Source organism: Hyaena hyaena, unplaced genomic scaffold, assembly GCF_003009895.1.
Source record: "Hyaena hyaena isolate Hyena2069 unplaced genomic scaffold, ASM300989v1 scaffold_565, whole genome shotgun sequence".
Taxonomy (NCBI): Eukaryota; Metazoa; Chordata; class Mammalia; order Carnivora; family Hyaenidae; genus Hyaena; species Hyaena hyaena.
Window position 1 is genome coordinate 573,356 of NW_024081196.1, and position 27,444 is coordinate 600,799.

The following is a 27,444-nucleotide window of genomic DNA, read 5'->3' on the forward strand; positions in this document are numbered from 1 at the left end:
TTCTGTACTCAAAATATCATTTCCTATTATACTTGGACAGCACAGGAATATATGGATTTACTTAAATTTTAGAAATTATGTAAAATAAAATGCATTCTATGTTTTAAAACAAATATAGTGTAACAATTTACAAATAAGTGAAGATATCAGAACATGACTAAAAAGCAGAGAATGCAGCTTTGTAACTTGTATACATATGTATACGTATGTAATAAGTATCTTACATATATCTGTAAGATCCAAAATTATGTTGTCTGCCTAGTCTTAAATTATAATGCTTTGTACTGTGGCTCGTCATCTGTAGGACTCATTTAAAGATTTACCAGTGAGGTCTTATTAAGGGGAAGTTTCATATTTTATAGCACATAGATGGAGTATTACATAAACATGTAGGAGTTTGAAAATATGTATTATACTTTAAATTAAGGCAAGGTTAATATAAAATATAGTAAAGTAGTAAATTTCTTGATATCTTTAATAATCCTACATCTTTAAGATTATTAACACACAAATATGTTTTTAATAGCGTTCCTTAATGAAATCTGAGCAGGTTTCTGTGGTGAGGTCTTGAGAATTTACGTATTAACTCAGTAACCACAGCATGTGTACTATATACGTGATAGTGCTAAGAAATATAAAGGATTTATAAGATTTTTACTTTCTCACAGCATGTAAACTACTTGGCTCATGTTTAAGTGGCAGTTTAAGTAGTATAAGAGTCTAAATAAACAGTTATAGATATTAAGTGATATGAGACACATTTTGTGAATCTTTAGTGTCCTTTTGTAGAAGATGTTTTTAAATGCATATTTCTACTAAAAGAATTAAGATTAATCGAGATGAGTTAGTTTGTTATTAGAAGTAAATATTGAAGGAATGGTATAATTTAGATAGGAAAGGGCAGGTTCATGGAAATCAAAAGAGAAAAATGTTACAAGAAGTCAAGATCAATGAGAATTGAGAAAAAATAGGGATTTGATGTTTATAATTATCCTGGAAGAATACAGTTTCAAGAGAGTGACTGGAGCAGGTATGATATTTCAAGGAAGCTTAGAAGGAACAAATGTTGAGAAAATGATGCGTTGGAATGGAGATTGATTCTCCGTTCTCCATCCTGAGAATGGATTCTCACTTCTCTATTTTAAGATTTAATATTATAAAGTGAAGTGGTAAATGTGGAATGCAAATAAAAGTTATAAAAAATATAAAATATAAAAATTTTAGACAAATATAGCCAGGCTGACCTTTGCTGCATGTAGTAATGTTGTAATGTTATAAAAGTATAAAAAAAATGCTTAAATGGAGGCATAAAACAGTTTATTATTCAGTTGTGCTTTTTATAAAAATTATTGTAAATATACAGATGTTAAAATAAGTAGAAACTTTTATATTTTTCTTCATTATTACAAAAACTTTATCAATATCAGCTCTTCTGAGTGAGTTAAATATTCTAGGGATTAAAGATGTATATATATCGATGTTCTTTAGTGTGGTTTTAAAGTGAGCAGTCATCTCATTTTTGGTCCTCATTTCAGGAGTTTGTGCTAATGTATTGAGAAGAAGCTTATGGTAAAGCTTGCAAATGCTTCCTTGCAAGAAGGTGTGGTGGATGATACTTGTGCAGACATATTACCAAGCTCAGTATAACAATGACGGAAATATTCTTCATAGTTTACTATATACCAGGCACTTACATCATTTAATTTAATCATTTAGAACAGCTCCTGAGGTTTGGTGGTAGTTTTCCCCTTTTGCAGATGAAATATGAAGATAAGAGAGTTTAAGTAATCTGTCGGGGATCACATACTTAGTAATTGTTAGAACTTGGATTTGAACCCACATAGGTCTCATTCTAGAGCTTTATTCTTAACCGCTTCACTAGTGGCTCTAACTTTTGTGTGCATCAAAATCTGCTGTGGAGTTTTTTAAAAATGCAAATGCTGAGAATACATTCTAGGCTTTCTGAATAAGAATCTTTGGTTATGAGTTGCAGACATCTGTACATTCTTTTAAATGCCACACGATTTCTGTGTTCCTCCTGGTTAGAATAAGCAGAAAGATGGGGTGGGTGGTTGATTCAGTTGGTAGAGCATCTGACTCTTGATCCCAGGTTTGTGAGTTCAGGGCCCACACTGGGTGTGGAGTCTACTTAAATAAGTAAGTAAGTAAGTAAACAAATAAATAAATAAATAGGGTGCCTAGGTGGCTCATTTGGTTAAGCGTCTGACTTTGGTTCAGGTCATGATCTCATGGTTTGTGAGTTTGAGCCCTGTGTTGCGCTCTGTGCTGACAGCTCAGAGCCTGGAGCCTATTTCAGATTCTGTGTCTCCCTACCTCTCTGCCCCTCCCCTGCTCACATTTTGTCTCTCTGTCTCAAAAATAAATGAATGTTAAAAAAATGTTTTTAATTAATAAGGAGGAGGAAGCTGTACTAGGCAACATTTATGGGGAGTAATCTGCCAGATACTAACATGTGGTTGTTTCTGTATATATTATCACATTCTATAGATTTTTAAAAAATTAGTGAAAGTAGTAACTTATCCAAGGTTACACAGCTATTAAGTGGTAGAGTTGAAATGAGATCCTAGGCAGTTAAAACTACAGAAGTGTCAGTCTTTACCACTGTATCATGGTACAGTTTTTACAGTGATACATTTTTCTACCACACAAATTTTTAGGGTGCCTATAACATTACTACATGCAGCAAAGGACAGCCTGGCCAAATTTGTCTTACAACAATACTGATTCCCTTTCTGATTGGTGAAATGCCAGCAACTGAGGAGAGGGGTTTGTTCTGGTATTTTTTCTGTTATTTCCTAAACTGACAGCCCCAGTGTCTGCCTTATTCCTGACTTTATGCTTCTCTCCCCTGGTCTCTTGTTGTTTCTTTTTGGGGGGATTTTCTCATACTTCCCGACATTCACACATAGAACCTGGACATTTGAAGACTACACTAGTAAGAATATATATTAATCAGCCTGGGCTTCAAGTCTGAGATCAAGATGCCAGCCTGGTGGTTCTCTAGTGAGGGCTCTTTTCTTGCCTTGAAAGATAGCTGTCCTCTCACTGTGTCTTCTCGTGGTGGGGAGGAGTGCTCAAAAGCACACTAGGGAGCTCTCTGGTGTCTCTTCTTTTTAGACACTAATCCTGTCTTGGGGAGGGGGGAGATGGACATGGAGGAGGGCACTTGTGGGGATGAGCACTGGGCGTTACATGGAAACCAATTTGACAATAAATTATTTGTAAAAAAAAAAAAAAAAAAAAAAAAAAAAAAAAAAAAAATAAACACACACACACATGCACACACAAAAAAAGACACTAATCCTGTCTTACCAGAGTTTCACCTCATGACTTCATTTAACCTTAACCCCATAGAGGCCCTATCTCCAGAGACCATCACCTTGGGGGTAAGGTTCAGCATAGATATTTTAAAGGGTACACAGTTTAGTCTATAGCAAAATGCATCTTTCCTTCTGGTCAGAAGACTAGCCATTCTGTATGTCTGGAATAATTTTGAGTTTTTCACTTCTTTCTCATTAAAGTATTCTCTTCCCAACCAAAATTTCTGATTAGAAGCTATCCTGGATACTTGAGTGCATTTCAGAAAGGCTTGTCTCATGATAACTAAGGTTCTGTAACAATTACTGATAACTTGTACTAATTATATATTAATTATAGTCATGCTTTTCAGAGTATAGTCAGTTTTATTTACAGTTGAGTTACGAAAATTTTCTTATAATATCAAAATGAAGTGTGTTTTCTCTCTAGGAACCATCTCTTTTTGCTGTTGCCAAATTGTTAGAAACTGGCCTAGTTAACATGCACCGAATAGAAATTCTTTGGAGACCTCTCACTGGCCATCTACTTGAGGTAACTTCTTTTTCTTAAATGCTGTATTTACTTTTTGTTAAGAATAAAGACATACCCATTGAACTAAGGATTCTGGACATCCATATGAAACTTCAGCATTAACTTTTTTCTTTTTGTCCTTATATCTGTGTATTTCATCAGGGACTAAAGTTTTACAGTATTGCCTTGGTGAAGGAATAGGTTGCTGTTTTGAAACGAAAATGGGTGACACATCAGTGAAATCTCTGAAGTCTCCTTCAGCTGTTAGCTTGGGACCTCTTTCTTGTCTTACAGTCTCTTGATCCACCTCAGTTTCAGCTAGTTCTGAAACTTCAAGGCATTTGGGGTTGAGAGTTCATTATAAGCACTGTTCCTTTACAACCATTTTCTGTGATTCTGTGATAGCTCTTCTGTAGAGGGAAAAGCCTTTGTGGTATCAGTAATTGTAGATAGTGCCAGGGAATTTCATCTAGATTTGTATACTCTTGTGTTCAAGCTGGAGTGACTGATAATAATTAGCTGCTTCTTGGAACAGTTGCTTCTGTCCTGTCGGTATCCATGTTTATGTGAACTTTAGGTTTACTGCAATCATTTTGTATTATTTTAGTAAGCTAGGAAAGGCATTACTCTTCATAAGAGAAACAATTAAGCTTTTACTTTTTTTTTTTTTCCATTTTATGGGATTACTTTTATGATTTTTATAGAGGAAAAGTGCAAGTTTTCTTACCATGGACATTGTTATCAAATGCCACAAAAATAAGTTTTTAAAATCTTAGCATAGTATTTGATTATGAGGGTCGGCCTAATTAGGAACCTTAGTATCAGCTTGCTTCTTTTGTTTATTCTGATGACATAATTTACTTTTTTGAAATCCTTTTTTCTGTGACTTGTTGAGTTTCATCTTTTATCTTCTTTCTCTCTATTGCTTCCTTTGTCCCTTATACAGAAGGTAAGCTTACTTCCATTTTAGATAATATTTTTTTATTTAGCCCTTATTGGTGAACATTTCATGTAATTTTAAAAGTGTGAAAGAATAGAAAATGTGGTATTTAAATTTTTCTTTTCTCAAATTGATGTGTGATATGTAGCTTAAATATACAAATTAAATATTTAATTTTTGTTCAATGTTTTGTCTTCAGGTCTGCCAGCATCCAAACTCTCGAATGAGAGAATGGGGAGCAGAAGCTTTAACTTCACTTATTAAAGCAGGATTAACATTTAGCCATGATCCTCCACTTTCACAAAACCAGGTTAAAAAAAATTATCTTGTTTTTTTAAAAAAAATTTTAATATAAGATCAACTGCTCCTATATGTAATTTGTTTCTTAACTTATCAAATGGATGATATTCTGAGAATAGGTTTTATTGCATAACATTCTATTTTATATGCAGGCCATGGATATCTTACAGAAGATTGATAATGTCTGGATTTTTAGGATTATATTTATTAAAAATTATGAAAACCTTCTTGTGAATGACACAGAATTAAAGCTGATAAATTACTTAGAATTGGTCTCCCAGTGTGGAAGTTTCCCTGTTCATGCATCGCTAAGGCTTTATTTTGAGGTCCTACTTTCTTAGCCTCCTTGCTTTAGTCCTTAACTGTCTCTAGTTTTTTTTCTCTAATTATCAGTACATGGGTAGAAAAGCAAATGGGAAAAGAGACAAGTGCAATAAAATAGGTTTTTGTTTTTAAATAATTTTAGAAGTTCCTTTGTATTTCCCGAATTTATTTTTGTCTTGAGTCTTTTGTCCTGACTCCTGTAATCATTTATAGATCTCTTATACAGTGTTTTAAAAGTGCACCAAAGTTCTATTGTTTGAAGATTGAGTGGGAATGAAGATGGCTATTGTATTCTATAAATTTACTCAATACATAATTATTGAGTACATACAAAGTGCCACCCAGTGATTTAGCTCTTGGAATAGAATGATGAACAAGACAGATGTATGTTCTTATAGAGCTTAAATTTTAGTGGTTTCATATTTTTTTCCTATTACAGTTTAAGTTTTTTTTTTTTTAAAGAAAATCCTTATCCAAATCCTGAACATTAGTGTAATACCTGATACATAGATGATGTATGTAAATGTTTTTTCAATCAGTGAACCAAATAAATGAATCCTTGAAGAGAAAAAAGGTAAAAATAATGCAGTTGCTTTCAGGTCTTGAAAGGACTGGAAAAGACTGGTGTTTTTACTTGAGTGGATTCTAATAGTTTGATGCCATCTTTGTTAATGTCTACCATACTTACTCACTTTTGAGTAGTATTAAGAATTTTAAATTTAAATACATGTGATATGTATTATCAGAGTAAATTACGAAAGATAATTTTAGAAATTGGGGATATATTTCCAATATAGTTAGATGTATGTAGACATTTTTCCTTTAGTGAGATTAATTTCTGTATGGGTCTTTAAGTAGTGTTTTTTAATGCAGAGTCACTTCATTTAACCTGAAATCTAACATGTTTAGGATTCATTTTTATTTCTCCTAATTTAAAAGTAGATGACAAATAAACCTCTCATAATTACTTTCAGAGAAATCATACTCAGTGTTTGTTTTAGTAGAAAAGTTTCTATTTACTATTACAGTCTGAGTGGAGGTGAATTTAAATTTAAAAAGTAACAGTAAAGCCTTTCTGTTTTTGAGCTTTCCTTTCTAATTAGTTTCCTGCCCTCTTTTCAGAGACTACAGTTGCTTTTATTGAACCCTTTAAAAGAAATGTCCGGTATTAACCATCCAGATATCCGACTTAAGCAATTAGAATGTGTGTTGCAGATTCTTCAGAGTCAGGGAGACAGCCTTGGGCCTGGATGGCCATTAGTGCTTGGAGTCATGGGAGCAATCAGAAATGATCAAGGGTAAGTATTTCAAACTAACATCCAGAAAGAGATAGAGATAAAGAATGAATTCATCCTAAAATCTTGCAGGAGTGGTAATTTTTTATGTATGCTCTTGCTGTTTTAACTCTAAGATCTAGAATCATTTTTTCTTTAACCCTACTTCCAGTGGCTGGAGTGAATTATTAAGGCTCACCTTTGTTTTGGAAGGATGGAAAAATTGCTGTTTATTTGACATTTGTACAAGAATATAAGGTTCATAAGATAAATGCACCAAGCTAAAAAATTTCGTAACACATCCAAAAATTGGGTTTTGTATTATTAAAATAAATATGTGGCAAGATGTGAATTAACACCTAGTACTTGACTTCTCCGCATATATTGGGAAATCTAAGAATTTGCTTTTAAGTGACTTTTAAAAATTTATTGCTCATTTATTCCGTCCCTACTGTATTTATTCTCAATACTGTAATTGCTAGTTTCTCTGATTACACAGATACATAGCTCTTGCTCTAGAAGTAGAATCTTATGGAAAAGGAGAAACAAGGTCTATGTTAGGGTCCTAATAAGAATAGTCTGTTAGGCTCCAAAGAATAGGGTTCCAGTGGGAGGAGCCTATGTCCCTAGAGTGGGACAGAGCCAAAATTATGAGGGACCTTATATGCTCTTATGAACTCTGTATTTGGATTTGTCCTAAGTACATTTGAGAGGCATTTAGGAGTTTTAATCAGAGAAACATTGTGATGTGCATTTGAGATCTATCACCATAACCCTGGAGGTGTGGGTGAGAAATGAGAGAGCCTGTAGTGCTCTCTAGAAATAGAAAGGAGGAGATGGATTTGAGCTACTTAGCAGATTGACTATAGGGGCAAAGGGTGAAATAGGAAATAGAATGAGGAATGACTCCCACATTGCTGACTTAGGCAGCTTAATGAATGGTGGTGGTATTAACTAAGTAGTAAGTACTGAAGGAAGAGCAAAATGGACTTGTTTAAAGTAGAACATTGCAGCGGAGAGGTCTATCAGATGTTTGGATATATTTGTCTCATTCTGCAGCAGAACTCATACCGTGACTAGTTGAGGAGTTTTATATGATTGAGATGCTTGAGACTATCTATTATGGAAAGTTGATTTTTCTTATTTATTTGTAGTAATAAATTTCCTTAAATTCTAAAAAATACTGAGATGATTAAAAGTGGAAAGAGGTCCACCATAGCTTAAATCAAGCTAAATTTTTTTCTCCTAATCTACAATGCAGTTATAAAATAGGATGTTGTTGTAAGATACTAAAAGTCAAATGCTTCTTTTTTAAAAAGTTTATTTTTGTGAGAGAGAGAGAGAGAGCAAGCAAGCACAAGCAGGAGAAGGACAGAGAGAGAGGGACAGAGGATCCAAAGCGGGCTCTGCACTGGTAACAGCAACCCAATGTGGGGCTTTTACTCAGTGAACTGTGAGATTATGACCTGAGCCAAAGTTGGTCAACGACTGAACCATCCAGGTGCCCCTAAAGTCAGATATTTCTTATTTTCTCCATCTGAAATTAAAAATATACTATTTGCTTTTACAGACTAGAAGGAGAATTTTAAATGAGATATAGATATAAAAGAATGAGGAACTCCTTTTCATTAAGTGTGTATTTGGGGATATAGTGGTGAAAAAAGTAGCTATAGTCAATTTCCTTTCTTTGTTAATGTCTAACTTTTGTTTGGCAGGTTGATATAAAATTCTTCATTTTATTTGTTAATTTGTTAAAGTATGAGTATCTCTTTTACATTTATGTAAATGTTGAAATACTCTGTGACCTATATTAGGGAAGATGTTTTTGTCCAAATTTTAAAGTTTATTTATTTTGAGAGAGAGAACATGAACAAGGGAGGGGCAGAGAGAGGGAGAGAGGGAATCCCAGCAGACTGCACTGTCAGCAAGGAGTCCACTTGGGGCTCGAACTCAGGAACCTTGAGATCATGGCCTGAGCTGAAATCAAGAATCTGATGCTTAACTGACTGAACCACCAAGGCACCTCTCTTGTTCAAATTTTAGAATAGAATTGACTTGGTTCAAATTATTATAAGGTATATATTTTTACTTACATTTCTTTTAAATACATGCATATATATTTCTTTTTCTTTTTTTTTTTTTTTTTGTTTTCAGAGAATCCTTGATAAGAACTGCATTCCAGTGTCTTCAGTTGGTTGTGACAGATTTTCTACCAACAATGCCTTGCACGTGCCTGCAGATTGTTGTAGATGTTGCAGGTAGCTTTGGACTTCATAACCAGGAACTTAATATTAGTTTAACTTCAATAGGCTTATTGGTAAGTATTATTGCCTTTCTTGTGATCATATACTTAAGAAATAATTGTTAGGCTATTGAGAGTGAATGCTAAGCAAATAGGCTTTTGCTTTTTTGCAAAAGCAAAATTGGCTGTTTAAATGACATTTAAGTACTAAACTTCTATTGTGCATGAAGGATTAAATGACACAATTTAAGAAATAATGCATTAATAGCAGAATATTTGGAATAATTTTGATATATTGAGCTGAAATCTCACTTTAAAAGATTTGTCATAAGAGGATTTAGTAAACAATTACTAGTACATAAAAGGGAAATACTCATTTGACTCTCATGTAAGGACTAATTGATTTTCAGTATTGTTTTAGTAGCACCATTTTTATGTACTACTTATTTAGTAATTAAAGCTCCAGTAAGAGGCTTTACATGGTCCTATAGTTGGTCAACTCTGTTTTATTAGCTGTTAGAAGACATACGTTAGTGAAAGAGCCTTGACCGTAGAAATAGATATACTTGTATTTTAATTTTCTGTGCCTGTTGTTAAGTGGTTAATTATTGACCTCTTGAGCCTCATTTTACTCACCTTGAATGTAGAAATAAAATCTAAGTTAAGATATTATTAATATTACATAAATAAACAAATAGAAAGCTCTTTCCAATATAAATTCATTTAAAGGCAATTATTTAGACTTTTAAAAGTTTATTTTGTGACTGAAGCTTTTATGTACTTATATATATTTTTTAAGTGTAATTTTGAGAGTGAGAGCATTAGCAGGAGAGGGCAGAGAGAGAGGGAGAGAGAGAATCCCAAACAGACTCTGCACTATTAGCAAGGAGCCTGACGTGGGACTTGAACTCATGAACCATGAGATCAGGACCTGAGCCGAAATGAAGAGTCAGACACTTTTAGCCGAATGAGCCACCCAGGCACCTCTGTGATCCAGAAAATTTGAAAGTCAAATATCCCTCATAAGCTAGATAAGTTACTCTTAAAAATGTAATCATAGGAAAGAAAATAAGCAGGCATATAGAATTCCTGCCAAAGAGTATTTAATTCAGTGTTGATTATATTACTGCTAGGTGTCACCTCTTTTATATTTATGTTCATAGGATTTTCTACATTTTTATTATTTGTGTAATTCTGATTTATACATTGTAATGTGGTTGAGAATGAAGTCATAAGATAGGTTTGGATATAGTAATTGTTCTATGAAATTATAAAATGTCATTAAGTGATATTAAAGAACTGTTAATTTTTTTGGTGTCATAATGGTATCATGGTTAATTTTTTTAAGGTTTTATCTAGTAGAGTTTATAAAATATATACACAAAGTAAATATGCCAAAATGTTAATAGGTTTTGGGTACGTTGATATATTGGTACATTTTCCCTGTGTTTTTTTATATTCTTGAAATGTTTCATAATGAAAATATTTTAAAATATTAATGTTAGCACAAGATTCTTTCCCCAAATTCTCCTGAAATCAGATGGAGACATGTGACAGAGATGTTTTTAAATCTATTCTAGAGAAGGAATTTCTGAAGTGACTTTTTAAGGTTTTATTCTGAAAGGTAAAACGACCAGCCATGTATTAAATATTTATTTATGTGTTTAAAATAAAATCTGTGAGTGAAATGGTATTTTTATACTTTGCTCTTTAGTGGAATATTTCAGATTATTTTTTCCAAAGAGGGGAAACTATTGAAAAAGAATTAAATAAAGAAGAAGCAGCACAACAAAAACAGGCAGAAGAAAAAGGAGTTGTTTTAAATCGGCCCTTCCACCCTGCACCACCGTTTGATTGCTTGTGGCTGTGTCTTTATGCAAAATTGGGTGAACTTTGTGTGGACCCCCGTCCTGCTGTGAGGAAGAGTGCAGGGCAAACTCTGTTTTCAACCATTGGTGCACATGGAACTTTATTACAGCATTCGACATGGCACACTGTTGTTTGGAAGGTATTGTACTTTAGCCTGAGTTACTAGCATTTGAGACAGATTTTAAAATTTTCCAATTAAATTTGTTCCTATTAATTTTTAAAGAAGAATTTCCTTGCATTTGTGCTTTTGACCAGACAAAATGTTTTGCTTGAAAGCCTATTCTCTCTTTTTCTGTCCTCATCTCTTATTATCGGTCCCTGATTTCTGCCTTTGGCTGTCCCTTTTTTCTCCCTGTTTTCCCAAGTGGTAAAACCACATGATTCAAATGTAATCAACTGAGAATTTTATAAATAAAAGAATATCAACAATAGTGAAATTTACTTGCAGACCCACCAAACGGAAGTAACCTCTAACTGGTAAATTCCATATGTTCATTAAAGATACAGTTCCATTTTTTATTTTTCTTTTTTACCCTCTTTCTAAGACTTTCTTACATAACTAATAGCTTATTAGTGAGCATCTCCTCTTTGCTGAAAGGCTCTCCTTTTTGGTTCTTTCTATTCCATTTTAATAAAATTCTGGTCAGGGGCACCTGGGTGGCTTAGTCGGGTAAGCATCTGACTCTTGATTTTGCCTCAGGTCATGATCTCACTGTTCATTGGATCGAGCCCCTTGTTGGGCTATGTGTTGACAGCAAGAACCTGCCTGTAATCCTTACTTTCCCACTCTCTCTGCCCTTCCCCTGCTCATGTGTGTGTTTTTTCTCTCTCTCTCTGTCTCAAAGTAAATAAACTTAAAAAGAAAAACCTGAAAAATAAAATAAGAATCTGTTCATCATCTTTACACTGCTTTTGTAAGTTTTCAAGATCAGTTAAATTTGGTAATAGGCAACATAGTCCTAATTGTATTTAACAATTTGTCTTTAGTTTAATAAAAAAGATTCCAGAATATCATCTTAAGAAATTAATAATGTAGCTATGCTTTGGGCTCTGGACAGGTGGTGTGGAGCCTGCTTGGGATTCTCTCTCCATGTCTCTCTGCCCCTCCCTGCTCATGTTCTCTCTCTTTTGCTGTCTCTATCTCTCTCTCAAAATCAGTAAATAAACATTTAAGAAATTCATGTATATTCACTAACAAAAATAATGAAAATCTCTTCTTCCCCTCTATTCTGTTTCATCTCCATCCACTGGCTCATCTTCTTCAGATCACAAACATGCGTTAACCTCCCTTACTATTATTTTAAAAAACAAACTGATATTTTCTCTGATTCCTATTTTCCTTTTAAACAGCTTTATTGTTCATCTTGCTGCCTAATTCTCAGTGATTTTTTTTTCTTTCCTCACTTCCCCTGCATTCTCTTGAACCTTTAATGAGATTTCCAGATTATTCTAATTCATAGCCTCTTAAACATTAATGTAACAGAATCACCTTGAAGACTTGTTCAAGGATAGACTGCTGAGTCACCATCCCCCCATACCCCATAGTTTGTGAATTTTTTTGATTCCCCTTGTGTGGGCCTGAGAATTTGCATATCTGTGAGTTTCTTGAGCGATGCTAATGCTGTTGGCTCTGAGATCATATTTTGAGAACCACAGAAATTGTTCAAAGGCTACAGGTAGTCTTCTGATTGCCAAAATGTTTGCCCTAAGTTTAGTTCTTATCCTACTTTTTTTTTTTTTGTAGCATTTCATACTGTTGGCTAATTTCTCTTTGAAATTTCTCTTCCCTTGGCTTCTATTTCACAGAATGCTTCTGCTTGTCTTTTCAGTTTTTATTTTATTTTTTTCTTCAACTCCTTCCCCTGAATCTACCCTTTAAATGTAAACATTCTCTAAGTCCCAGACACTTCCTGCTTGATATTTTCAAGCACCCTCATCTAGTCCCAAAACTTGAGTTATAACATCTGTTTAGATGTCTTCCATAATTCTGTTTTTTGCCTAAACTGAATTCCTTAGCTACAGTCCCTTCTTATATATTACCCCATAGAATAATGTTCTATTGATAACTCAACAAGTCTTAGAAAATGTCCTATCAAGGGGTGCCTGGGTGGCTTAGTCGGTTAAGAGTCCGACTTTCGCTTAGGTCATGATCTCGCAGTTCGTGGGTTCGAGCCCCACGTCGGGCTCTGTACTGACTGCCAGCTCAGAGCCTGGAGCCTATTTCAGTCTGTGACTCCCTCTCTCTCTGACCCTCCCCTGCTCACGCTCTCTCTCTCTCTCTCCTAGAAATAAATAAAACATTAAAAAAAAATTTTAAAAAGAAAATATCCTATCAAGTTTAAAAATTTTCATATTCCAAAATTTTAAGGATAAACTTAATATAATACTTCTATTAATATTTTTTAATATACTGGGTTGATCTGTCAGGTATAATTTCTTGTGACAGTTTCTTTTTTTTTCTTCTTGTGACAGTTCTTAATTGCTATGCTATTATTTAAGCTATGTTATTTTTATATGCATTTTTATAAATATTCAGGTTCTCTTTCATCTATTGGACCGAGTTCGGGAATCTTCTACCACTGCAGACAAAGAAAAGATTGAGTCTGGAGGTGGCAATATTCTTATTCATCATTCAAGGGACACAGCAGAGAAGCAGTGGGCAGAGACATGGGTTTTAACATTGGCTGGAGTAGCAAGAATCTTTAACACTAGAAGATATTTACTGCAACCTTTAGGTATGTATACATTTTTCCATCTAGTTATACAAGTAATTCCTTTAAAGGAAATTTGGCAAATGTAGAGGATTTTAAAAAGATTTGTATACAGTGCCCCCGAGACTAATCAATCTTAATGCCAGTCTTTATGTGTAGTGTGTACATAAGTTTACACATTTTCATTTATTTCATTGAGAAAATGTGTAATTTACCTAATATGGGCTAGCCTCTAGGGGATACAATGATGAATAAAATACACAACAGCTTTGTTGTCATGGGCATAAGGGATTAACTATAATTAATAAATAAATGCAAAATTGCTACAGTGACAAATGCTACAGAGGAGCAGTGCTTTGTAAGCTTATAATCGTTACTTGACCAGGTCCATGAGGTCCTAGTAGGCTTCCCTAAGAAAGCAGTATTTTACCTGAGGTCTGAATGGTCAATAGAAGTTCATCAAGCAAGGGTAAGACAAAATGTGAAGAGTTTTGTAGGCAGAGAGAATGTGTAAATGTCAGTAGTATTTAGAAGCCCCAGTGTAGTTTGTACCTTCAGTTTCGATGGTAGTTGTGAGGGTGGTAGAGAAAAATGAATGGAACAGAAATACTGGTTTACAAAAATGAGCATGCTGTACATACTATTACGGTTTTACAATTTATTATTTTACATTTGGCTTTTTTGTTCCTGTTTATGTTAAAATGTAAGCATATTTGTTTTTTTGCATCAGCAGTTTTGTGTGTTCTTCATGTTCATTTTTTCCCAAAAGCAGTCTGTAATGTTTGATCATTTTGTACTCCTAGAGCTTAATGTTTAATGTATATTAAAAAACCCTAGTTTTTTATTTTCATATAAAATTTACATAAAATGAAGTGTACCAGTCTTAAGTATATATTTGCTGTGTTTTGACAAAATAAGCATCATTTTTAATACTTCCATGGTAGGGTACCTGGATGGCTCAGATGGTTAAACATCAGATTCTTGATTTTGGCTCAGGTCATGATCTCACAGTTTGTGAATTTGAGCCCCACATATAGAACCTGCTTGGGATTCTCTCTCACTCCCTCTCTCTTTTCCCCTCCCCTGCTCATGCTGTCTCTATCAGAATAAACTTAAAAAAAAAAATACTTCCATGATAGTTACTTTATTTTAAAAGCTAAAACCTGGGGCACCTGGGTGGCTCAGTTGGTTAAGTGTCTGACTTTGGCTCAGGTCATGATCTCATGGTTCATGAGTTTGAGTCCCACATCGGGCTCTGTGCTGACAGCTTGGAGCTTGGAGCCTGCTTCGGATTCTGTGTTTCCCTCTCTCTCTGCCCCTCCTACACCCCACCCCCGCACTGTCTCTCTCTCCAAAAATAAACATTAAAATTTTTTAAAAATATGGGGCACCTAGGTGGTTCAGTAGGTTAAATACCCAACTTTGGCTCAGGTCATGATCTCACAGTCTGTGGATTTGAGCCCTGTATCTGGCTCTGTGCTGACAGCTCAGAACCTGGAGTCTCATTCGGATTTTGTGTCTCCCTCTCTTTCTGCAGCCTTCCCTGCTCACATCTGTCTCTCAAAAATAAATAAATGTTAAGATAAAAAATTAAAAAAATAATAAAAGCTAAAACCTAATAGATAAAGATGTAGTTTTTTAAAAATAAAGGCAGTTTGTGTGCTTTAATAATTTTTTATAATTTGAATATTGGAAAATGGTTTATATTATTTTAGAAAAAGGTTCATATTTTCAACATAACCATGAACAATATATACTTAGACCTACTCATTTAGAATGAGTACTTTTTCCTAGACATAGAATATTTTAGTAGAGCAATTGCAGGGGTTTTCCCCGGTGGTATGGAATATTCTAAATATGTGGTTAAGTCCCCATTCTGATTTCAGCTCAAGTCATGGTCTCATGGTTCATGATATCAAGTCCCACGAGCAGAGCCTATTTGGGATTCTCTCTCTTCCTCTTTCTCTGCCCCTTCTCTATTTGCGTGCAAGCACTCTTTCAAAATAAATAAACTTTAAAGATATGTTTTTTATTTTATGTAAATTATACCTCAATTTTTAATTAAAAAAAGTGGAGAGGAAGAGGCATATAACTGGCCAAGTGTTATTTTTTGTCCTATATTGGCAGAATAGTACCTATTGTTTCATCCCAGAACTACTTCCAGCTTTTTTATTAACTGATGGCTTCCTCAGACATATGGGGAAAATTTTTAAACTTTAGTTATTTATAACCTTTGTGAAATGACTTTAAACCTTAATTACTTATGTATTTCATAGCCTGCTTATGTCATCCTGCTTTGTAAAATGTCAATTCTTCTGATTTTTGTGTTATTTAAATGCAAGTATGTGGGTAATAAGCTATTCTGTTAACAAAGCCATTGGGCTAAATGCTCTAGGGACAAAGTCATTTTTGCTGGGCTTCATAGAAACAAAATACATCTTGGTATAAAGAGCTTCAATATAAATGTGCTTAGTTGGTCATAGGAGTTAGAACAAGAGATTGGATTGATCAGAGGAAACCAACAACTGCCACTCACTCAGCCCATGCTCTGCTGCTCACTTTCACACAAGAGGGACAGATTTAGATGCCTTGTAAAAAGACACTCTTCTTTATGGTGGATTTTCTCCTGGTGACTCACTGTAATTGGGAAGAAATGTTTAAGAAAATTGTGCAACTAAATAAAAAGAATTCTGCAGCTATAAGTTATTTAAATATGAAAAAGTATGAAGTTAAGATTTCATGAGTGTAGCATAGTGTATTTTAAAAATTTAGACCTATAAAAATACATATTATTCTGTTATAACTTTTCCAGTATGTTTAAAGGTGAGAACATCTTATCTTAATCATTAATAAAGATAGGTGGATAAATCAAAGTTGTTACTAAAAAGCTTTTGTTTATATCCTCTTAAGTTTTTATTCTGTTCTTGTTAGACAGAAATACTAGAAAATAGTATAAACGTGTGTACATACATTTATAGAGTTTTGTTTTTAATATTTTTTAACTTTTTTTATTTTAGAGAGATAACGTAAAGTGAGGGAGAGGGGCAGAGAGAGAATGAATCTTAAGCAGGCTCCATGATCATTGCAGAGTCCTCAATGTGAGGCTCGATCCCACGACCTGAGGCTTGATCCCACTACCCTGGGATCGACCTGAGCCTAAATCAAGAATTGGACACTCAACCAACAGAGCCATACAGGTGCCCCTATAGAGTCTTGTTTTTAAGACCAAAACATTGATAATATTCATCCTCTTCTTGGTGCCCTTTGTTCCTAGATCTGAACATTTTTTACTTGATTTTTGGGTTTCATTGACTTTGTTAAAAAATGATTTTTTTATTGTTTATTATTTTTGAGAGAGAGAGAGAGAGAAACAGAGTGTAAGTTGGGGAGGGGCAGAGAGAGAGAGGGAAACACAGAATCCATAGCAGGCTCCAGGCTCTGATCTGTCAGCACAGAGTCTAATGGCTTGAACTCACGAGCCATGAGATCATGACCCGAGCCGAAGTCAGACACCTAACCAACTGAGCCACTCGGGCACCCCAAGGTTTCATTGATTTTGTCAGTGTGTTGTTTGTACCTTAGTACTTGAGCATATTTTTTTAGTTTTCTAAGAATTTAAGCAGAAAAATCAAACAGATTCTAAAGTTTGCAAGAGTCAGAAATTTTGATCACTTTAATAGATTTTGTTTTTGTCTTCCTAATATAGGAGATTTTTCAAGAGCATGGGATGTTCTTCTTGACCATATACAATCAGCAGCACTCAGCAAAAACAGTGAAGTATCTCTGGCTGCCCTGAAAAGCTTCCAGGAAATTTTACAGATTGTGTCCCCTGTCAGAGACTCAGATAAGCCTGAGACACCACCTGCGGTTAATGTACCTGTGCCTGTCCTGCTAGGTTCCATATCAGGCCCAGGTCTGAGCAGACCATTTGTAAGAACAGACTCCATTGGAGAGAGACTTGGAAGATACAATAACTCTGAGCCACCCGTAGTTACTGATGAGCTTGAAGATTTGAATCTCTGGTGGGCTGCATGGAATACCTGGTATAGAATCGGATCAGAAAGCACTAAGCCTCCTATTACTTTTGACAAACTGACTTTCATTCCCAGCCAGCCTTTCCTTACCGCTTTAATTCAGATATTTCCAGCTCTTTACCAGCACATAAAATCTGGTTTCAACATGGATGACTTGCAAAAGCTGGGAGTCATACTGCACAGTGCTGTGTCAGTCCCAATAAGTTCAGACGCATCCCCTTTCATTCTTCCATCTTACACCGAAGCAGTTTTGACAAGTTTACAAGAAGCTGTACTTACAGCTTTAGATGTTCTCCAAAAGGTAATAGAATTTTAGTGGCTCTCTAAACAATAATGTGTGTGGTTCTCTTGGAAGTTTTTTAGTTTGCTATATATTTTTGAGATAAATTCTGGATCACCAAGATTGTTGTATATGTATACTTTTGGATAAATTTGAGATTTTAAACATCCAGTTAGTTTAAAAACTTAGGGTTTTCTGATGTATTTGAAAAGGTAATTCAGGTTTATTTTGAGAGTTTTTCAGAAACTCCCTGTATCCTCTCATTTCTATTCAGCAACATTTTGTTTTAATCATGTAACTCTTCACAAGAGGGTATACTTTTCTGAATAAAAGCTTTACTTTAGGGAAGTACTTATATAATTAGAAAATTAATAAGCTATAGGATTACATATATTTATATTTTTTTCATTGTACTTAAATTTAGCTTTGGAATTGTTGGAAGCTTATAAAAGAAGTAAGAAATTTAAAAGTATTTCACAGAAATTTTAAAAAGATACATTTTATCTATGTGTGTTTTGTTACTGTGAAAAAGTTAAAACAAATAGACCTAAAAATCACTGCGCAAATTCCAATTAGCAGGCAAGACCAGAGAATCAAAGAATTCTTTAAACTATCAAGGTAATTGTTAGTACAATTCACAACAACCAAAATGCTAAACAGAAAAATGCCAACCGAGAAGCCAACAACTGCAACAAAGTTGCTATGACACTCTAACAAAGTTAGAAAGCAACTAGATTCTGATTATACATTTATTATCAGATTTGTGTATGGCAAATCGTGTTTTCTAATTAGCTGATTGCATTATATCCCACTGGAATGATGAAAACGTTCACAGTAAAAGTAATGGTTTCTGCTACACGAAAATACCTCCTCATTGGCTCTGGAAGAAGTCTAGCTGTGCAGTAGTTCCTTTATCTCTCTAGTCCTAGTTGTGCTGTGCAGAGAAACACATTGTGTAGAAACTTAAAATTTAAAGAGGCCTGACATTTAAAAAATTTATTGTCGGGTTATCAGTTTTCCACAATTAAAATCAAAGTAGCTGTTTTTATTTTCAGTGGAAAAAAAAATGTAGCCTGTTAGTACCTACTTTTCTCCCACTGATTGACCATGCACATAAGTTATGTATACAGTGCCCTGGAGGGAATTCAAAAGTTATTCTGTCAGCAAAGCATAGCAAAGCACAGACCTTATGTGATGTCCATAATCTGGAACACACATTTAGATGTTTGATCCAGGTTTTTATAAACAAGGAAGATACAACAAACCTCCGAAATTCTTTTCAAGAAAAAAAAGTATGTAATTTTATTTTTAAAAGCCCTGCTTTAGCAATGAGAGAACAAATAGAATCATTTACTCCAACTACTAGGAATTTGTTCTGAGCTTTTACAGGCTTTGAAAACGATACATACCTTCATTCTGAAACTTAGGAAGCCGTATTGTTGTTCATTTATATCAACTGATGTCGTTTTGCATTATTAATTCTCACTCTAGCTATTTGTTACTTCTATGATTATCTAAATGATATTTCATAACACTTGAATACCATTCAAACGTATGGTGTCTTTAATATTTCCTAATGGAAAAATTAACGTATTTCCCTATCAGTAAAGTGTTTCTATATTGTCTCCACAGGTGTCAGAAAAAATTTTTCATAAGCAAACTTTACTTGCTTTTGGACTTTATCATTAAATTAATAAGTTATCCAACAAAACATTTTATTGGTTAAAGATCATTTCCTTTGTAAAAACTCATTTCTTGTTTCACATTTACCCTTACATAGTTTAAGGCTACAGGGTCACAGTCTTATCTTGGTTTTTCAATCACTAGTTCCTTCTAAATTGATTTAGTTATGTATGTTACTTGATTTTTGGGGCCAAGATATTTTAGGGCCCGAGAATTTGATTATCTGTTTTCCCTAAGTTCTGAGACCAGGAGACTGTTTCTGTCTTATTTATTGCTAAACTTCCTAAAGTCAGATGGCTGGACACTGTGTCTGCCTCTGTCATCAAGACTGTTGGCGTGGTACTCCACTCTGTGTGAGTGGTGCCCCTGGAGGTGTGCAGCGAAGCCCTGCCTGCTACTTCATGGGGCAAGGTTCTCAATCTCTTTATTCATGAGCTGCCTAATCTATAAAGTGAAAATAATAAATCTCTAACTTTTTTTCTTATTAAATGTGATTTGTAAGGCATTTACAGCTTGGCACCGTTAAACCTTGAGTAAATGTTAGCTGTTACTGTCTTCATCATCAAGTTCCTGGCATAGATCTTAGTATATGGGGAGAGGAGGCAAAAATAAGTTTTTGTATAAGTAGGCACTGAATGAATTATTGTTCAAGGACTTAGTAAGAGAAACCTTGAACTATGACAAAGGTTGGATATTCATTTTCCGTTCTTGTTTTCACATACAGTTTTCAAACTGGACTCACAGGAAATGTCCAGACTGCTGAATGATTCTTTGCTTTTGAATGAAAATCTGTTATTAGGCTCATATTATAGTTTTTTTTCCTGATATACAAACTTAAGAACACTGAAGAAAAACCACTTTTTCTAAGATGGAGTTTGCTTTTAAAAAATGTCAATTCCATATTATGCATTTTAAGATCCCAGAATTGCTTATTAAATCAACTGTAAGAGTACAGTATGTTTTCTCTTTAGAACTGGCCACTGAAAATCAAAATGTGTAGTTAAAGTCATTGTTTGGTGCTAAGATATTTCCAGAGAAACTGTAATAGTTAGTTTTCTAAGGTAACCACACAGGATTTACCTTTTTTTAGTCTTTGAAAATTAAGAATCCACTTAGGATAATTATTTCTTTTTCCCAGTAATTACTGCTTATTTACTTCTGAGAATTAAGACTCAGCAAGAGCTTAATAAAGAAGAAAATGAAACTTAACAGAAGCAGTCAGTAGAGTGAATTTTTTTTAAGCTGTGTACCATTCAAGTTCTTTATTCACTATTACTGAGAAAAATAACCAAATACTGATAGTATTAGATATCTTTATTCTTTTTTTTTTTTTACATTGTAATTACAGGATGATCTAACTTAAGTATGGGCAGCACTTTTCTTATCTATTTTATATTTCAAGATGCTTTCCTCTAAAACTTCAGTTATAACTAAATGGCTACATCTTCGCTGAGGGAAAGTAAAATTAATCTATTATGTGACAGATCAAAAAAGCTATGGGTTGCAGAAAAACATAAATGTTGTACATCTTTTTAAAGGAGTTCCTGAAAAATTTGAAATGCTTTGAATTTTGATCTACTATTTTGAGGGCACTCAAGTGCAGAATGATCATGCTTTTTTTTGTAAAGCACAAGCATATTTTAGATACTACATAAATACTATCATTAATTATTTTTCACACAGGAAAAAAACATTAAAACAGGAATATGTGAAAGGACGAGAGGAGATTTGTTGCTAGAAAAAAATGAAAATATAAAACCCATTTTAAGTACTTTCATCCTGTCTGAAGTAATTAAAATCTGCTGTGTCAGGATATGTATTTTATTCTGTTTTATCAAATTATTTACAGCAATAAGTTTAGTTTCTATTAAAATATTTAAATTCTTTTGTTTTAAATCAAGTCTGTATATTCACATACATTAGACATTAAATATACACTGCTCTGTCAAAAAATTCACATATATATTTCTTTTAGAAACAAATTTTCACACATGACATTTTCCCAATGATGATATACATGATTATTTGTTAAAGTTAGAAGACTAAGGATAGTGCAGAAATAAGCTGTCATTTCACTGAACTGATGCCACCACTTAAATAGAAGTCAGTATCAGTCAATATCATCTTGGTCAGTGAAGCGTTCTTGACGATCTGATGGCTGTATTACTGAACGGATGATTGGACTGTGGAATCTCAGGACTGCCTGGGACTCCTCTTCGAGTGCTTGCTCTTTTTCTAGTCTGTTAAATAAGAAATCACACTTTTTATTAAAAAGCGTTTTTTAACTGATTAACACTTTTACCCTACATTTTATTCAGTAGCTTAAAATAGCTTGTAATAGCTCTGTCCTTCAGGGCTTTTAAAAGATTGTATAATACTTAAATAAAATAGGACAGTCTATCAGATTCTTTGGTTAAATGCACATACAGTGAAGAATTTACTGGAGTTTAGATTATGCATTCTACTGTTCATATTTTGCTTTTATAGGCCATCTGTGTAGGGCCAGAAAACATGCAGATAATGTATCCAGCTATATTTGACCAGTTACTGGCATTTGTGGAATTTTCCTGTAAACCTCCACAGTATGGACAGCTGGAAACAAAGCACATTGCAAATGCAAAATATAATCAGGTAATTTACTCTAAATTATATTTTCTCTGTAAGATTACATGGCTTGTAACAGTTCCACTTAAGATGGACTTTGAGTATCTTAGAAATTTGTCATTCACAAATAAACTTTCATATGTCTGTCAACAGTTTAAACTGAAAAGAAACACTGTTTGGAAGACCTTTTTTGTGTTCCTTTTTTTTCTTATGACTTTCCTTTCCCAAGTAGTTCTCTAGAAAGTTTGGCCTTTCATGTTACATTTTTCTTCACAGTTCTTTTCATGGCTGCCCCACCCCATTACAAAATGGCTTCTAAGCCCAAAAGCCTAATCTTGTCTAAATATCTGCCATACAAAATGAAGAAATCTGTGTGTGCCAAGTAAATTGTCCACTGCTGGTGTGAAATGTAGTTGGATTTTATCTAAAAGATTTTTATAGCCATAGGTGGCAAATTTTGGTTTAGAGGAAAAGTACATTTCTGAATGCATGCACTCAACATAAAATAATTATACGTGGTCCGAAAAGTAGTTTTAATGTGTATTAACTTTTCTCATTCTATTTGTCTTGCAACACAATGGAATCACAATAGATCCAACTATTTGCACCGGTGAGTTAAATTTCCTAAAATTGTCCTAACCTATTGGCAACAAGTAAAATACATCCTTCCCAGTACTTGATAGAATGCTCTCTGCTTTTTCTGATCGTTTTAATTTTTGCCTGGCTGAAAATTATTCTTTCATGAAGTACATATCTCTTTGCAAACTTTGCATGTAAGATAATCTTGACCTAAAACCAAGGACTGAACTTTAAGACAAAGAAGGTTTCTCTTTGAAAACAACATAATTTAATCTCATTTATTTTTAACTCCATGTGAAAATATTACTTTTTAGGCGGAATGGGTAGCCTTGAATTATGTACCGTTTGCTGAAAGGTCTTTAGAAGTAGTTGTGGATTTATACCAAAAAACAGCCTGTCACAAAGCAGTGGTGAATGAGAAAGTACTCCAGAATATTATTAAGGTATCTTTTTTTAATTTCTATACTTTCACTTGATGATAACACTGTTATTGAAATTATAGTAAATTCTTGAAATTATAGGTAATGACATATTATCATATATTGAAATAAATGGAAAATATCTGTATTATTATTTATAGACACTTTTTTCCAACGTTCACGAATAGTATTTAGGAAGCCATTTTTCTACAGTATGAAAAGTTCTTTTTTTTTATGAAAAGTATTTTAAAGTAAATATACATTAGATTTTTTACACTTTCTTAAATTTTGCCACAGTATAACGAAGTATCCTGTTTCTTATACTTCAGGATTGATGAGCATTTAGAGAGAAGTTCACAACCCATCAACTTAATTGATCATGCATACTTTTGTTTTAAGCCAGTTTCCTGGTGTATGGACAACCATTTGCAAAAACTCATCTCTAGTGGTTTATGTCTGATTCTTCCAAAGTTAATTTCTTGTTTTTTCCTGTATTTTGAAGGATACACCTAAACCTTGCCTTCTACAGGCCTCATATAAAATGTCTTCCCTCAAGGAGAAGGCCTTTCTCTGTTCCAAAGGTCATCCTTCTCTCTGTGTCCCTCCTTTTCCTCTTTCCCTCTTTCTTTGTTGGTGATGCTTTCTTTCATTTTCCTTTTAGCTTCATAAACTGTATCTTGGAAGATGATTAATCCCTTTATATAAGAACTTTCTCTCCCTTTAGTTCCTTCTCAAATGGCCCCTCCCCTTTCAGCTTTTCTTTCCTCCCAGATTCCTTTAAACACCTTGTGGCCTTCATCTAAGCTGCCACTCGCCTTACCCCACTGCATGCTGGCTTACTTTCATATTGTGCTCCAGAAATGACTTAAAGGTTTGGAAGATGAAATCTTCAAATCCTTTGTGTTTTCCTAATTATCCTTCCTGTCCTATGATACTGCCCTTACCTTCTTTAAACTCCTTCCCCTGACTTTTGTTATACTCTTTCTTCCCCTCCCCACTCATCCCATCACAACTGTTCTCCCCTCATTCACTGAGAATCGTTTTTAAGCACCTCTTTTGCCAGGTACTAACTAAATAGTAAAGATTAAAAACTGAATAAGATAATTCTTACATTTAATCATTCAGTGAAGGGAATATAGAAAAGGCAGACAAAGTGTGTTAAGTCCTAAGTGAAGAGCACACAGTGGATTCAGATACACCTGCCTTAGAATAGTGTGTTGCTGTTTACTTGCTGCTGTATGATTTGGGTGAATGGACCTGTCAGAGGGTTTCTCATCTATAAAAGGCAGCTAATACCAATACCACTTATAGGTCTTAACTATTGAGAGACTCATTTGAGATATAGCTTTTAATGATACTTGGCAAGTAGTCAGTGCTGAATAAAATGTTAGGTCCCCCTTCAATCCCCCACAGACAAGGAAATAACTGTCTAGAGGATTTTGGCAAGGATCAACAGAAGTGACACTTCAAGGAGTAATAGATATGTTAGGGAGAAGGAGAGGGATTAAGCAACTTGAAAGATGGTTGTATTTTTTAAAGAAATTTTGAGAAATTCCATTTAAGGAGATGTCAGGACCTAGAATAAGTCTGAAGAAGTAGCTGTGGTTCTTATAAGCCATCATAAGGAATCAGACTTTATTCTTTAACCATTGAAGACTCAAACATTGCAGAGTGAGATGAATCAGTGTATATTTTTAAAAGAATTAAATAATCTTTTTTCTATACCCCTTCCCCCTGACCTTTTTAAAAAATGTTTATTTATTTTGAGAGAGAGCTTGTGTGAGCTGGAGAGGGGCAGAGAGAGGGAGAGAGAAAATCCCAAACAGGCTCCATACTCACAGCATGGGGCTTGAACTCCGTGAACTGCGAGAGCATGACCTGAGCTGAAATCAAGAGTTGGACGCTTTGGAATGCCTGGGTGGCTCAGTCATTTGAGTGGCTGACTTTGGTTTTGGTCACAATCTCACAGGTCCATGGGTTCGAGCCCTGCATTGGGTTCTGTGCTGACAGCTCAGAGCCTGAAGCCTGCTTCGGATTCTGTGTCTTCCTCTTTCTCTGCCCCTCCCCCGCTTGCATTCTGCCTCTCTCTCAAAAATAATAAACATTAAAAATAAATAAATAAGTAAACATTGAAAAAAAGAGTTGTGTGCTTAACTGCCTGAGCCACCCAGGTGCTCCTATGCTCCCCCTTTCTTGATGCCACTCACTATATTGTATTGTGATTAATTGGACAAGGCTCTTTCTCTCTCAAAAATTGTGAGCTTTGTGGCATCAAGAACAGATTTCCCAGTTCCATATAGATTTACTGAGTATATACTATATACAGGTCTCCGTATTAGTTGCTTACATGTTTTTAAGCAAAAAATGTGTAAATCACATAAATCTACTGTGTGTAAATTCCCTTGATTTTAGTAAAATATTAATTGTAGTAGTTAATTATATTTTTCTTTGATTTAACTTTGAGTTATAAAATGTTAACTTAGACTGGACTTTGTATAATTTAGTACTATTTTCTTTGCAAATGGCAAACATTTAGGCTCTGTTTAGCTTTAACTTAGGAATTTATTGCCATGCTTGGTTGGAAAATTTAGAGATGGAGGGTTTGAAGGATTGGTTTATCCAGTGTTTTGGCAGTATCAACAAAAATCAAGTTTTTTTTCCTCTCAATTCTGCTTTTCCAAAGATTGATTACATCTCATGTTTCTCCTCATAGGTACAGGCTAATAAAGGGTTTGATGTCCAGTAGGAGGTGTGTTCATGTGCGTGTTTCTTATCATATTCTTCTTAAGTTCTAAAATTAACCTTAAGTGGACCAGCTTCAGTCCTATGCCCAGTCTTTAAGCAGTGATTATGGTCAAGGAAATGGAGTAGATTGATTGATTTAATGAGCTAATCATTACTCTTTACCCTAAATTCCACATGGAATTGTAGTCAGGTTCCCTCCAAGCACCTGGGGAAGGGAAAGAAATAAATAGATCTGGCTAGACTAATTATCTCTTAGTGGAGGCCCATTTCATGCTAACATGTAATGGTTCACTATGTGATTGAGTAGTCAGTAATAATTTGTATGGAGGATGATGAAATTCAAGTTTTATATTCACTCCATAACCTTGAAATATGAAAACTTATCTCTGCTACTCTTTATCTCTCTGAGACTAGGCTTCTTTATATAAAAGGGTTTTCACTTTAATGCACATTTTCTGCTGATATGCTGAAACTGGGAGTTTGGGTCAGTCTAATCTCATAGTTGCTGGATAGACCTATGGCCAGAGGACTTCATTTTGAACCACCAAATTAGTTCTTTAATGTTTTGTAGCGATCTACCTCAAAAGTTGACCAGTTAAACAGTAAATCTCAACATCATAGTCACATCACTTATACATAACTCAGATGCTTTACTCCTGTATCTGCAGTGGTTGAGGAGTAAACTGTCTTCCTCAATGATCAAATTTACTGAAATAACTTGGAAAAGGAAAAAAAGTACATTAAAATGTTATAGAGTAGAACTTAAAGTTCGAAGAATTTTAGAGATAAAACATAAGACTTCAAAGTATTGATGCTTTAGGTTATGTTTATTGAACCAATAATGAAAAGATACAAGGTGTTGATCTTTCTTAAACAGGAGAACCCCATCAGTCAGATTATTTTCTGCTAGAAAAAATATGGCAGAATGTTCTAATACCTTAATAGTAAATTGAGAGAAACTGAAATTTTAAGTTCACTATTCCTGTCTTTTCAGATAACATCCCTATATTTTATGATGAGAAACTGAAGTTCAAAAGATGGTTACTCATTCAAGTTCATTGTTTATAATAAAATGGAAACAGAATATCTTTTTAGCACTTGTGGGGATGAGCACTGGGTGTTATGTGGAAACTAATTTGACAATAAACTATTTGTAAAAAAAAAAAAAAAAAAAATCTTTTTAGGCAGTAGGATTTGAGGACCATGTCTGAAAAATTGATTTTTCTAGAAAATAATACCCTTTTTTTAAAAATGAAAATACCTGTGCTGTTATTTTTTCTCTCTGCTGTAGTTTTCTTAAAGTAATTAAAGTTGTGTTTATATATTTGAATTAATAAATATCTTAAATTGTTTTTATTTTCACAGACCCTTAGGGTTCCTCTCAGTTTGAAATATTCCTGCCCTTCTGAAAGCACATGGAAACTAGCAGTATCTTCTCTCCTCAAAGTTCTTTCTATTGGGCTACCTGTTGCCCGGCAGCATGCTTCTTCTGGAAAATTTGACAGTATGTGGCCAGAACTAGCCAATACTTTTGAAGACTTTCTCTTTACTAAAAGGTCAGCTCATTCAATTTTACAATTAAGACAGTGTC

General features: G+C 34.2%; 1 protein-coding gene across 3 annotated transcripts in view; it reads left to right on the top strand.

Annotated features, from left to right (window-relative positions):
* MON2 (MON2 homolog, regulator of endosome-to-Golgi trafficking) overlaps positions 1 to 27,444 on the top strand; it is a 110,377-nt gene that overhangs the window by 62,283 nt on the left and 20,650 nt on the right. For 2 of the 3 annotated variants that reach the window (XM_039256216.1, XM_039256218.1), the window contains 11 exons: positions 3,769 to 3,870; positions 4,989 to 5,099; positions 6,536 to 6,711; positions 8,842 to 9,004; positions 10,644 to 10,937; positions 13,335 to 13,533; positions 17,216 to 17,844; positions 21,994 to 22,137; positions 22,703 to 22,720; positions 23,004 to 23,132; positions 27,219 to 27,409. In XM_039256216.1, coding sequence (XP_039112147.1) covers positions 3,769 to 3,870; positions 4,989 to 5,099; positions 6,536 to 6,711; positions 8,842 to 9,004; positions 10,644 to 10,937; positions 13,335 to 13,533; positions 17,216 to 17,844; positions 21,994 to 22,137; positions 22,703 to 22,720; positions 23,004 to 23,132; positions 27,219 to 27,409 — 2,156 coding nt within the window. The remainder of the gene's footprint in view (positions 1 to 3,768; positions 3,871 to 4,988; positions 5,100 to 6,535; positions 6,712 to 8,841; positions 9,005 to 10,643; positions 10,938 to 13,334; positions 13,534 to 17,215; positions 17,845 to 21,993; positions 22,138 to 22,702; positions 22,721 to 23,003; positions 23,133 to 27,218; positions 27,410 to 27,444) is intronic. The other variant, XM_039256217.1, reaches the window with a different exon arrangement.